The 13586-nt window shown below is 65.1% G+C and overlaps 1 protein-coding gene across 1 annotated transcript; it reads left to right on the top strand.

Annotated features, from left to right (window-relative positions):
- Positions 1-214: 214 nt before the first annotated feature.
- CASKIN2 (CASK interacting protein 2) lies at positions 215-13485 on the top strand. Its single transcript, XM_038741938.1, is given in 21 exon segments — positions 215-255; positions 2314-2998; positions 6557-6608; positions 7118-7215; positions 7428-7573; positions 7709-7804; positions 8046-8176; positions 8296-8404; positions 8536-8644; positions 8744-8838; positions 9154-9400; positions 9586-9707; positions 9808-9868; positions 9970-10061; positions 10293-10403; positions 10494-10595; positions 10914-11052; positions 11166-11983; positions 11985-12405; positions 12497-12761; positions 13070-13485. Coding segments are annotated over 20 exon segments (3405 nt in total). The 5' UTR covers positions 215-255; positions 2314-2904; the 3' UTR covers positions 13167-13485.
- The last annotated feature ends 101 nt before the right edge of the window (positions 13486-13586 follow it).

Raw genomic sequence — 13586 nt, 5'->3', positions numbered from 1 at the left:
AATAAATGCCATCATTATTACTATTATGATGATGATCGGTAGCCACTGGAGATTTTTGAGGAGGGGAGGCTGAGTGGCGGGCGGGGCGGGGCGGGCTCCCGGCTTCCCAATCCGGCGGGATTGATGGGGGGAAGGGCGGGATTTCCTGCGGGAGGCTCCAGCCCGTCCCATCTCGTCCCGGCCCGTCCCCACCCCCTAGGCAGAGCCGAAGGACACCCACTGGGAGGGAGGAGGAGGAGGCGGGAGCCGGACGAGGTGAGGTGCGGGGCGGTGCGGGGCTGGGATGGGGGGCCACAAGCTAACTTTGTTTGCGGGATCCCTCTCCCCCTTTTCCCCCTTTTCCCCCTTCCCTTTCCCTCCCCTTTCCCTTCCCTTCCCGCCGGTCCGGTCCTTGTTTCCCGCGGCTCTGCCCTGGGCCCCGGGCGGCCCGCTTTGTTCCCCGGGCCGGGGAACTGGGGAACTGTACTTCCCAAGCGCTTAGTACAGTGCCCTGCACACAGTAAGCGCTCAATAAATACGATTGATTGATTGATTGATTGGCAGGGAGTGGTGGGCCGTCCGGGGTCCGGGTCCCTCCCTCCTCCGTCCCCGCGCTTCGTTGGGGGGCGAGGTGGGCCAAGCACGGGGAGGGCGAGCTGGGGCTCCAATCAATCAATCAATCGTATTTATTGAGCGCTCACCGTGTGTACTGAGCGCTTGGGAAGTCCAAGTTGGCAGCGTCTAGAAACGGTCCCTACCCAACAGCGGGCTCACAGTCTAGAAGGGGGAGACAGAGAACAAAACCAAACATAGTAACAAAATAAAATAAATAGAGTAGCTATGTACCAGTAAAATAAATAGAGGAAATCAATCAATCGAATTTACTGAGCGCTTACCGTGTGCAGAGCACTGGACTAAGCGCTTGGGAAGTCCAAGTTGGCAACGTCTAGGGACGGTCCCTACCCAACAGTGGGCTCACAGTCTAGAAGGGGAGACAGACGACAAAACATATAAACCAAATAAAATAAATAGAATAGTTATGTACAAGTAAAATAGAGGAAATTAATCAATCGTATTTATTGAGCGCTTACCGTGTGCAGAGCACTGGACTAAGCGCTTGGGAAGTCCAAGTTGGCAACATAGAGAGACGGTCCCTACCCAACAGTGGGCTCACAGTCTAGAAGGGGGAGACAGAGAACAAAACCAAACATATTCACAAAATAAAATAAATAGAATAGCTCTGTACAAGTAAAATAAATAGAATATTAAAAACGTACTCTCTTGCCAGGGGAGGAGGAGGTTGAGGGGGGCAGAGTCCAGTCCAGCGACAGGTGTCCACCGCTCGCCAAGTCCCGGGGCTTCCGCGGGCCGGGGGCGGACAGGCCCCCGCCGTGCCCCCCGTCCGTCCGTGGGTGCCCGTGGGCCGCTGCCAGCAGGGCCAACCCCTGACCCCGTCCGTGGCGCCGCCAGATGCCCCGTGGGCACGCGTGACTCAACCTCCCCTTCCCAGAACAACACCGCCCCGTGCCTCCTCCTGCAGGCCCCAAAGCCTCCGGACCGGCCTCCATCCCCCACCCCCCAATTCCCGCAGGCCCCCCCGGACCCTTCCAGCAGACCCCCATCCTCCAATTCCCCCTTCAAGACTGTGAGCCCCTTGTTGGGCTCTGTAGGTTGCCAACTTGTACTACCCAAGTCCGTAATACAGTGCTCTGCACTCAGTAAGCGGTCAATAATAAGAATAATAATTATGGCATTTATTAAGCGCTTACTACGTGCAATGCACTGTTCTGATCAATCAATCAATCGTATTTATTGAGCGCTTACTGTGTGCAGAGCACTGAACTAAGCGCCTGAGCACTGGGGAGGTTACAAGGTGATCGGGTTGTCCCATGGCGGGCTCACAGTCTTAATCCCCATTTTACAGATGAGATCACTGGGGCATAGAGAAGTTAAGTGCCCAGAGTCACACTGCTGACAATTGGCAGAGCCGGGATTTGAACCCATGACCTCTGACTCCAAAGCCCGGGCTCTTTCCACCGAGCCACGCTGCTTCTCTTCAATAAGTACAATTGAATGAATCATCAATTGTATTTATTGAGCGCTTACTATGTGCAGAGCACTGTACTAAGCGCTTGAATGAATGAATGAATGAATGAACTCCCTCACGGGCCAGAGCCGGATGGCTGGGCCTCCAACCGCCGCCCCCGGCTGTCCCTCCATGCCCCCCGGCCGTGCCCACCTCCACCCCCCAATTCCCACAGGTCCCGCACCCCCAGACCCGGCCGGCCGGACCTCCTTGGCCTCTCATCCCTCTGTCCCACTGTGACCTTGCAGGGGCTGCAGCTGCTGCGGCGACCCCGGCCTCCGCTGGCCTCCGGAGGAGCTGAGGACCGGGATTGCTCCCTGCGCCCATGTGAAGGGGAATTGCCTGGCCTGCCCGGCAGGAGCCAGCGAGACCTCTCCTCCCCCCAACCACCACCACACGCCTGTGGCCTGGGCAGCGTCCAGCGCGGAGCAGGGTGGGCGTCCCAACCCGGAGCCGTTTAATACTTCCAAACTGATTCCCACCCCGGCGTCCCGCCACCTCTGAGAGGTTGGTGCCACGGCGGCCGAACCCCGGGCACCCGGGCCGAGAGCCGGGCCGCCTACGGGAGTCAGGCCCCTTCCTCATCATCATCAATCGTATTTATTGAGCGCTTACTGTGTGCAGAGCACTGTACTAAGCGCTTGGGAAGTACAAGTTGGCAACATATAGAGACCCTTCCTCCTCGCCGGCCTGCCCCGGGCCCAGGCTCTCTGTGGCCTCCGGACCGACGCCTCGAGGCTGACCCGACGATCATGGCTCCGTGACACCTGGGACTCCCTGGCCGCCCCCACCCCTGTTCTCCACCCACCAGTCCACTGACTTCCGACTCCGCGGCCGGGATGGGGCGGGAGCAGGATCTGATCCTGGCTGTGAAGAACGGGGATGTAGCCGGCGTGCAGAAACTGGTGGCCAAGATCAAGGCGGCCAAAAGCAGTGAGTGTGACTACCTGTCCTGGGAAGAGGTGGCCCTCGGAGGGCTGAGGGAGGGAGGGTGGGAAGGTGAGCTGGGGGCAGGAGCAGCAGTGGCATTTACTAAGTGCAGGGCACTGTACTAAGCCCCTGGGAAAATACAAGGGAAGCAGCATTCATTCATTCAATCGTATTTATTGAGTGCTTACTCTGTGCAGAGCACTGAACTAAGCGCTTGGGAAGTACAAGTTGGCAACATTCAGAGACGGTCCCTACCCAACAACGGGCTCACAGTCTAGAAGACTGGTGGATAGAGCCCGGGCCTGTGAGTCAGAAGGACTTGGGTTCTAATCCCAGCTCCGCCACTTGTCTGCTGTGTGACCTTGGGCAAATCACTTCACTTCCCTGTGTCTCAGTTTCCTCACCTGCAAATTGGGGATTGAGACTGTGAGCCCCGTGCAGGGTAGGGACTGCGCCCAACCCGATTTGCTAAGTGCTAAGCGCTTAGTACAGTGCTCTGCACATAGTAAGCGCTCAATAAATACGATTGATTGATTTGCTTGTATCCACCCAAGCGTTTAGTACAGTGCCTGCCACACAGTAAGTACCTTACAGATGCCAGAATTATTATTATCATCGCCATTACAACAGAAGCACACAGAGCTACTTAAATAGCCTTTCACGTGGGGAAGGATATGTGTCTTGCCTTTCTCCCCTCAAACCGGGATGTTCTTATTCTTTAGTCACGCTGTAGGCTATCCTTAAAGGGGGCTCCCTGACTGGGCAGGGAAACTGAGGCCTTATGGGAGGTTGAAGCTAGTCTGTGTCTGGGCCTCGCACTCAGATCCCCCTACCTCGTTTTATGGGGGCCAAAAGCTCTGAGCCCCGCCACCCCTCCACTTCATTGTGTCCTTGGCTCCCTTCAATACTCTGAGGTCACTTCCCACCTGAGCTGTGAGGTCATTTCCTATCTGAGTTGTGAGGTTCCTTCTGGTCAGGATGTGAGGGCACTTCCTAAGAGGATGGGTGGGGGAGGGAAGGACTGAGTGTTCCTCGGCTTGCACGCGTGTGCACATGCCCATCCGTTCCCGCGCTCCTTGGGTGACTTGGGGTGGTGGGTGAGGAGCCCCCCTGGGTCCAGGTTGGGCTGTGATGGGCGGGACCCCCGGGGAGGTAGGGGGGTGTGAGTGTGTGTGCATCGGGCCTGGCCCAGGACCCCCTCCCCATCCGTCCGTCTGTCCTTCCCCTCCCTGCTTCCCCCTGGGGTGGTTCTCGGCCCCGTGCCTGGCCCCGCTTGGCTGGCCGCTGCCACCTGCCCTCTGCCCGAATCCCCCGGGGGCAAGAATTGGGACACCCCCCGGGGAAGCAGGAGGTGGAGAGCTGAGGTCCTCACCTCATCCCCATCATCGCTCAGCCCCGGGGCCGGTGGATCTGAGCATCCCGGGACAAGGGGCCTTTTAGACTGTGAGCCCACTGTTGGGTAGGGACCGTCTCTATATGTTGCCAACTTGTACTTCCCAAGCGCTTAGTACAGTGCTCTGCACACGGTAAGCGCTCAATAAATACGATTGATGATTGATGATGATGATGAAGGGGCCGTTAGGCGGGGAGAAGGCTGACCGCCCCGACCACTCTGGGTGGCCGGAGTGGTGTTCCTTCTTAGCCACCCCGCCCAGCGTGGCTCCCTCCTTGATGGGAGCGGGCAAGGCTGGCTGCCTGTGCCCCGTTCCTTTTCCCGGCCCACACTGAACCACCCTTCCGCCGTCCCAGCCGTGCGCGGTGGGGTCAGTCCGGGAGCAAGTGGCCTCCGTCTCCCTCCCTGGCCCGCAGCCTTTCCTGCCATTGTTCTGGCCCCGGCCGGGCCCTCCCTGGTCCCCCGCCCCCCCACCGCCACTTCCACCCTTCCCCAGAGTAAACCGCTTTTGAACATGGCTGGAGCCCGGGGCAGACCCTTTCTCCCCATCAGATGTGCGGCAAGGAGCCCCGTCTTATGCCTGGCCGGAACGGCAGAGAAACCGAGGCCTGGAGTAATAATAATAATCATAATGATGGCATTTGTTACATATCTATCCTATTTATTTACATATCTATCCTATTTATTTTATTTTGTTAGTATGTTTGGTTTTGTTCTCTGTCTCCCCCTTTTAGACTGTGAGCCCACTGTTGGGTAGGGACTGTCTCTATATGTTGCCAACTTGTACTTCCCAAGCGCTTAGTACAGTGCTCTGCACATAGTAAGCGCTCAATAAGTACGATTGATGATGATGCTTACTATGTGCAAAGCACCGTTCTAAGCGCTGGGGAGGATACAAGTTGATCAGGTTGTCCCACGGGGGGCTCACAGTTTTAGTCCCCATTTTACAGATGGGATAGCTGAGGCCCAGAGAGGTTAAGTGACTTGCCCAGAGTCACACAGCAGACAAGTGTCGGAGCCAGGATTTGAACCCGTGACCTCTGACTCCAAAGCCCAGGCTCCTTCCAGTGAGCCACGCTGCTTCTCTAAGTAGTGACCTTGATGTCCAGCCCAGACCGGTCCCTGGCCTCCCCGCCCGGGCTTACTCTGGTGGTTCCTTAATTCCGACTTCAAGGGTCAGATCTCTCTCTGGGAAGGGAGGAGGCGGGTGTAAGTGGTAAGAGCCCCCCCTTTCCCCCCCGCCCTTCAGTGTCCCCGTAGCGTACACCCTGCCCGCCCAGCATGTTCTGTGGGCCGGGGAGAGGAACGCCTCTTGAGGGGAGGGAGCCAAGTGGTCTTGCCCCTTCCCAGGATACCATCTTGGCTGTGCTTGGGCCCGGGCCCAGCCTGGTCCTGTCAGAATTGCCAAGCATTTGGTGTGTGTGTGAGCGGGGGCGGGGAGCGTTCGGGGCTGTGGGCAGGCCTGGGCCAACTAGCCTGGCACCCTGCCCAGCCTGGAGCGGGCCGGGCCTCCTTCCCAGCAGAGGCGGGCCCAGAGCGAGGAAAGAAGCCTGGCGTTGGACACCCCCTACGGGCCCCACGCTCATTCCCTTGGGTCGTCCCCCCTTCCCGTCCCCTCAACTGCACTCAGGCCAAGGCCGGGGGTCGGCCCTCTCTTGGGTACTCACACTGAGCCACTGTCCGGCCGCCATCAGCGAGCTGGCACAGGCCCTGCCCCTTGCGTATGTCGAGTTGCCCGGTGACCAGCTCTCTGCCCTCCCTGTTGCCATGCCTGGCTTTGAACGGGAGGTATTCTGAGGGTTGGGGTGTGTCCTTTGACACCCACCCGCCCCCCATGGTTTCTGGTCTCTTCTGAGGCTGTGGACCGAGGGGGCTTTGGGTCTCTGGAGGTGGGCTTGGGAATGCCATCCATGTGCTCCGTCTGCCCTGTGGGCAGCGGTTCCCTGACCCTAGAAACCGAAGCCAAGCCGGGCGGCAGTGAGGAAGCCAGATGGAAGGGAGGGGTTCTCTGCTCCCGGGAGTGGGCTGCGGGCCCCAGGTGGGCTTGCAGGCAGGGGATGAAGCTGATGCCGTCTGGCACCGAGGGTGGTCGGGGACAGGCTCTTGGGGACAAGGTTCTGACCCTCAGCTCCTCAACCAACCCACCCACCCACCCCGTCTCTTCCCAGAACTGCTCGGCTCCTCCAAGAGGCTCAACGTGAACTACCAGGATGCCGACGGGTGAGCGGCACCTCTTGGACCCCCGGCCTCCTCCCCTGTCCCTGGCATCCCGATGGCTGAGACGGGGAGACTGAGGGGTTCAGCTGCAATGGGCAGAGCCAGGCCCCCTCCCCCAGGCTCCTGCCCTGGGCTGACACTCAGTCTGTCCCCTGGGCGGGTCTTGGAATAGGGGAGACGTGGGGTCCCGTCTTCAGTGCTGAGGGCAGGGCAGGGTGTCTGCTGCTTAGTGGGAGAATGTTGCTCTCTGTACCGTTCCCCCCCGCCCCACCAACCCCAGAGGCAGCGCCCTGATTCTGTCGCGCCCGAGACCCACGGGGTAAGGGATGGCAAACAAAAGGGTCTCTGATCGCAGACACTGGGCACTTTCATGGCCACAGCCCACATCATGCTCCCATGGGGCGGCGGTGGGGTGGGGAGGAGGCAGAAGGAGGGGTGAGGGGAAGGGGCCGGGGGCGGGGGGGGGCACTCGGTCAGGGCAGGGGTCCTGAGACCAGGCCGCCCCGCCCCAGGTTCTCGGCCCTGCACCACGCGGCCCTGGGGGGCAGCCTGGACTTGCTGGCGCTGCTGCTAGAAGCACAGGCCACTGTTGACATCAAGGACAGCAACGGTGAGTGTCTCCATCGGATCGAGGGGTTCACCCTCTTCTCCCCTTACACTTGACCTAGGGGGTCATGCTCCCCTCCCCCACTGGACCTAGGAGCTCACTCTCCTCCCTGGACCTAGAGGTCGCAGGGGCTCACCTCCCCCCCCCCACCACCCAGTGGGCCCGCCTCGTGCCCCCCGAGCGGACCGGCCGCTCACCATCCCCTGCGCTCCCAGGGATGCGGCCCCTGCACTACGCGGCCTGGCAGGGCCGGCTGGAGCCGGTGCGGCTGCTGCTGCGGGCGGCCGCGGCCGTGAACGCCGCCTCGCTGGACGGGCAGATCCCCCTGCACCTGGCCGCCCAGTACGGGCACTACGAGGTGGTGAGTGGGCGGGGCCTCGGAGGGAGCAGGCCGCCGGGGGCGGGTCCGGGGCCACCGGAACGGGCGGCCAAGGGGGCCCTCGCTGCCCCCCCGGCGGGTCTGAGACCCCTCCTCTCGGCCCTGCCCGCCCTCCAGTCCGAGATGCTGCTGCAACACCAGTCCAATCCCTGCCTGCTGAACAAGGCCAAGAAGACCCCTCTGGACCTGGCCTGTGAGTTTGGGAGGCTCCAGGTGAGGCTGCCCACCGCCTCCACGGACTCCCGGATCCCTCCCAAGTCTTCCCCTGAGGCTGGGGGGGCCTTCCGGGCACTAGGAAGCAAGGGGATCCCCAGTCCCCCCGGCACTGGGGAGCTAGCCAGCCCAGGTGTCCATTAAATTGTCGCGTCGTACTCTTTCAAGCGCTCAGTACGGTGTTCTGCGCGCAGTAAGTGTTTGATAAATATGATTGACGGGTCCGGGCCCACACCCCCAGGTGGCCCAGCTGCTCCTGAACAGCCACCTGTGCGTGGCCCTGTTGGAGGGAGAGGCCAAGGACGCCAACGACCCCAGCTACACAACCCCCCTGCACCTGGCCGCCAAGAACGGCCATAAGGAGGTCATCAGGTACACGCTGCCCGCTCCCTCCTCCGCGTCGGCATTCTCCCACACCAGCCCCTTCTCCCCCGCGCCCCAGCCCAGTCCCGCCTGCCCCCACCCCGGGGTCACAGGCCCTGCCCCTGCAGGCAGCTGCTGAGAGCCGGGATTGAGGTCAACCGCCAGTCCAAGACGGGCACGGCCCTGCACGAGGCGGCGCTGTACGGGAAGACCGAGGTGGTGCGACTGCTGCTGCAGGTGGGCGTGGGGTGGGTGGGGGTCCCTGCCCGAGCTGGCGCTGTACGGGGAGACCGAGGGAGTGCGGGGCGGGAGCGGGCGTCTAGCCACCCGGGCCGGGCGGGGCGGCGCTGACCTGCAGGTGCCCACAGAGCGGAGTGGACGTGGCCATCCGGAACACGTACAACCAGACGGCCCTGGACATCGTGAACCAGTTCACCACGTCTCAGGCCAGCCGTGAGATTAAACAGATGCTGCGGGGTGAGCGGTCGGGGCCGGGGATTGGGGGGTGGGGCGCGGGATGGCCGGGGTGGGGGCCGGCTGCCAGCTACCTCTGCTCTTGCTCTCTTCCCCTGCCAGAAGCCTCAGGGATCCTGCAGGTGCGAGCGCTGAAGGATTTCTGGAACCTCCACGACCCCACGGCCCTAAATGTCCGGGCCGGGGCCGTCATCACGGTGAGGAGCCACGGGGCTGGGCACCGCGGGTGGGTGAGGGGCCTCGGGGCTGAGCACCGCGGGCTGCTGGGGGGCGTGGAGTGGACCTCCTCCGTCCCGCCGGACTCCCCACAGCTGGCCCCGCTCCCTCCCGTCTCTCCACCTGGTTCCCTAGACTGTGAGCCCACTGTTGGGTAGGGACCGTCTCTATATGTTGCCGACTTGGACTTCCCAAGCGCTTAGTACGGTGCTCTGCACACAGTAAGCGCTCAATAAATACGATTGATTGCCCCTCCACCCTGCCCCGCCCCCTGAGCTAGCCGGCACCGCCCACAGGTGCTGGAGCAGCACCCTGACGGGCGCTGGAAAGGGCACATACACGAGGGCCAGCGGGGCACGGACCGGGTGGGCTACTTCCCACCGGGAATCGTCGAGGTGGTCAGCAAGCGGGCGGCGGGGGCTTCCCCTCTGCCCCGCCCACCAGCCGGACCCTCCCCCCTGGCCCCGGGCCTCCCTCGGACCCTGCAGCTCCCGGCCGACGACCCCCAGCGCCCGCGGGTGGGCGTCGGTCCTGACAGCCCAGGTGAGCCACCCCCCCACCCCTGCCTGCCCTCCTTCCTCTCTTCCTCCTGAAATGCCCCCCTCCCGCAGCATAAGGGTCAACAGGACCCACCATCCCGTCCCCCCCCGCCCCTCGCCCGTCCCCCCACTGCACCGTCCTTCGCCCCCCCACAAACCCACACTTCCGCATCCCTTGTCCCCTTGCAGCCGGTGACAGGAACAGCGTGGGCAGCGAGGGCAGCTTGGGCAGCGTCCGGAGCGCGGGCAGCGGCCAGAGCTCAGAGGGCACCAATGGGCACATCCCGGGTCTCCTAATTGAGAACGCCCAGGTACCGCGGCCGGCATAGGCGGGTGGGCAGGGGGCTACAGCCCCCAACCGTAGGTACCTTCCCCTCCATACCCGCCTATGAACTCTGCCTCTCCCCGCAGCCGCTGTCCCCCGCCGGAGAGGATCCGCAACCCTCAGGGCTTCACTCCTCACCCCTGCCAGGTGAATGGAAGCGGGCAGGGTGATGCCAGGGTCGGGGGTGCGAAGGCGGGAGCGAGCATGCCCCCCTCACCCCACCTCCCCGCCCCCTGTGCCCCCCGCAGTGAGCTCGAGCCCCGCCCCCTCGGCCGTCGGCCGCCTCGGGGAGCCCGTCTTCATCCGGGACGTGAGGCCCGAGCAGCTGCTGGAGGGGAAGGTGGGTCCGGCCGGGGGCGGGGGTCTCCGGGGGCCGGGCTGGTGTGGGGGGCGGGGTATGTCTGGTTTTGTTCTCTGTCTCCCCCTTTTAGACTGTGAGCCCACTGTTGGGTAGGGACCTTCTCTATACGTTGCCAATTTGTAATTCCCAAGCGCTTAGTACAGTGCTCTGCACATAGTAAGCGCTCAGTAAATACGATTGATGATGATGATGATGAGGCTGCCTTCTCAGGACGCTCAGGCCATCTACAACTGGCTGAGGGAGTTCCAGCTGGAGAGCTACACGGCCCACTTCCTGCAGGCCGGCTACGACGTGCCGACCATCAGCCGGATGACGCCCGAGGTGGGGGCCGGGTGGGGCACGGGGGCCGGGGACCTGGGCCGGGTGGGGCCGGGGCCGTGGGACCCGACGGGCACCGCCCTGTGTGCCCAGGACCTGACGGCCATCGGAGTGACCAAGCCCGGGCACCGGAAGAAGATCGCCATGGAGATCGCCCAGCTCCACATTGCCGAGTGGCTCCCCGGCTACATTCCGGTGAGGGCTCCCCTGGTCTCCCCCGGCCTCCACGGGGCCGTGCTGGGCTCCTGCCACGGGCGAGGCGCTTACAGTCCACCCGGGGTGGTCGGGGTACCGTACTGAGGTTGGGAGAGCACGGTGCGGTTGGTAGCCACGATCCCTGCCCTCCCAGAGTCTGGAGCCTAACCATCAGTCTTGCCCTTGGCACCCCGGGCCTCACCGCCGGTGGCCCAGTCTGGACACCGGATCCCTTCCCCTCCAGGTCTCAGAGCTGGGGTCCCGCCCGGGGAGGGGATGGGCGGGGAGGTGACGCATCCGCGACACCCCATCCCGCAGGCCGACCTCCTGGAGTGGCTGGGTGCCCTGGGCCTGCCGCAGTACCACAAGCAGCTGGTGAACAGCGGCTACGACTCGATGGGGCTGGTGGCCAACCTCACCTGGGAGGAGCTGCAGGAGATCGGGGTCAACAAGCTCGGTGAGGGGCCGGCCCGGGGCCGCCGCCGCCGCGGGGGCCGGGCCGGGCCGGGGGCGGCCCCCTGCCCCGGACCACCCCCAGCCCACGCCCCCTCCTTCCCTCCGTCCCCGCAGGCCACCAGAAGAAGCTGATGCTGGGCGTCCGGCGGTTGGTGGAGCTGAACCGGAGCCTGCTGCAGGCCGAGGGGCCCGCGGGGGGCGGCCGGCGCCCAGCGGGGCGACCGGAGCTGATGGCCATCGAGGCCCTGGAGAACGGGGACGGCCCGGCCGGACCGCGGCTCGTCACCTTCCGGGCCAGCGAGCTGAGCCCCGAGCTGCAGGCGGCCTTGGTAGGGGGCCCGGCCCCCCTGCTGCTGCCGCCGCCGCCCCCGACCCGCTCGCCCAGCCTCGAGAGCATCGGTGCCCGCTCCCGGGGCTCCGGACGCTCCCAGGAGGCGCTGCCGGTCCGGCCCAGCGGCGGGCCCGGGAGGCAGCCCAGCCCCCCGCGGGAGCGAAACCTGCCCGAGGGCACCGAGCGCCCCCCCGGCTCGCCCCCCACCCCCTCCCCGGCCTCCTCCTACGGGCCCGGCCCTGCGCCCCCCGACCCCCCGCGCCCCAAGCGACGCTCCCACAGCCTGAGCCGGCCGGGCCCCGCCGAGGGGGAGGCCGAGGCGCCGGTGGCCAGCGCCCTGGGCAGCTACGCCACCCTGACCCGGCGGCCGGGCCGCAGCGCCCTGCCTCGGCCCGCCCCCGTCCGGGGGACCCCCCGCAGCCAGTCCTTCGCCCTGCGGACCCGGCGCAAGGGACCGCCCCCGCCGCCCCCCAAGCGCCTCAGCTCCGTCCCCGGCCCTGAGGGGTCCCTCCCCTCCCCCGAGCCCCCAGCCCCCGGGGCGGGAGCCGGGGGGCCCCGGAGACGCACGCTGAGTGAGCCCGCCGGCCCGTCCGGGCCCCCGAGCCCCCCCCGCCCCCCTGGGCCCTTCCTCCGACACGGAGGGGGAGGAGGAGCCGGGGCGAGGGGTGGAGGGCACGGCCCCCTCCCGGGGCAGCTCCGGAGAGGGCCTGCCCTTCGCCGAGGAGGGGAACCTGACCATCAAGCAGCGGCCCAAGCCGGCCGCTCCCCCGGCCCCCGTTCTCGACTTCAACCTGACCGAGTCGGACACGGTCAAGCGACGGCCCCGGTGGCGGGAGCGGGAGCCTCTGCAGACGGCGCTGCTGGCGTTCGGGGCTGCCGGCGCGCCCCCGGAGCCCCACGGGCCCCCGGCCTCTCCCCCGCAGAGTCCCGCCCACGGCCCACCTGGCTCGGAGGAGCGGGGAGCGGGTCGGTGGGCCACGGAGACGGGCGGCCCCGGGACCACCCTCAAGGTGCCGGCGGCAGGTATGAGGCGCTGGGGTGGAGTGGGGGGCGTGGGGCCGGGTGTAGGGGGCCTGCCCGCGATCGCTGACGCCCCCCATTCCCGGCCTCTCAGGCGCAGCCCCCCAGCCCGTGTCGGTGGCCTGCACCCAGCTGGTGTTCTCGGGCCCCCGCCCCACCCCGGCCCCCAAGCCCCAGGGCCTCTCGAAGCCCGCTAACGCCCAGGCCCGGCCCAGGCCCGAACCGGGGCCGAGGCCGGAGCGGAGGCCGGGATCGGGACCGGAGCCAAGCCTGGAGCAGAGGCTGGAGCTGACCAGTTCGGCCCTGGTGGCCACCCTGAAGGCGGCTGAGCAGAGCGTCGGCACCGCCCGGGGAGACGGGTGAGGGGGCCGCCGGGCTGTCCTGGACAGCGAGGAAGGAGCGGGCAGGGGCAGGACTCCGGGTGGCCTGGGGGACACGGGGGGTGGGCGGAGAGAGGGATGGGGGTGAAGCCCTGCTTTCCTACATCTTCTCCTGGTAGGGTCCCCGAGACAGGAAACAGGCAGGAAAGCCACCTCGCCCCATCCTGTTGCTGCAGGCCGAGTGGGGCTGAAGGAACCGAGCGCCGCTTCCTGGCCCGTCCCCCGCCCCCTCCCCCTCAGCCCCGGCCGGGCCTCCTCTCCTTGACCTCCCCCTTCCCTCCCGCCAGCTCCGGCCCGCCCGCCGCCTCCGCCACGCACATCCTGGCCGACATCAGCACCATGTTCGACGCGCTGGCCGATCAGCTGGATGCCATGCTGGACTGAGCCCTGGTACCCACCTGACCACCAGCATCATCGTCCCGACAGCAGAGGGGTCCGACCCCGCCCCGCCCCCAGCACGGCCTGGCCCTGAGAGAGCGGCTGGAGGAGCTGGGCCCTGGCCCTGGTAGAACCGGGCCGGGCTCCCATGCTAGCGGGGGGCATGCTCTTTCCCCAGCTCTCCCCATCCCCCGGGCACTGCCAACAGCTGCCCCGGAGCTGCTGTGGGGAGGAGACCGAGGGGCTTGGTATCCCTTTACCCTCCCCCCCAACCCTTCCACCTCCGAGTCCAGTTCCTTTCAACTGTAAATGTTATTTTTTAAGCAGAGAGAATTGTATATATTTTAAATGGAATTTATTCTATATTAACTAACCTGGGGGGGCAGGGGGAGCAGCCCCGCCCCCGCCCCCCCATAAACCCTCCCC

This window comes from Tachyglossus aculeatus, unplaced genomic scaffold (genome assembly GCF_015852505.1).
Source record: "Tachyglossus aculeatus isolate mTacAcu1 unplaced genomic scaffold, mTacAcu1.pri SUPER_34, whole genome shotgun sequence".
Classification (NCBI taxonomy): domain Eukaryota; kingdom Metazoa; phylum Chordata; class Mammalia; order Monotremata; family Tachyglossidae; genus Tachyglossus; species Tachyglossus aculeatus.
The sequence above is the reverse complement of the archived record's forward strand: the minus strand, read 5'-3'. Positions and strand labels throughout refer to the sequence as shown.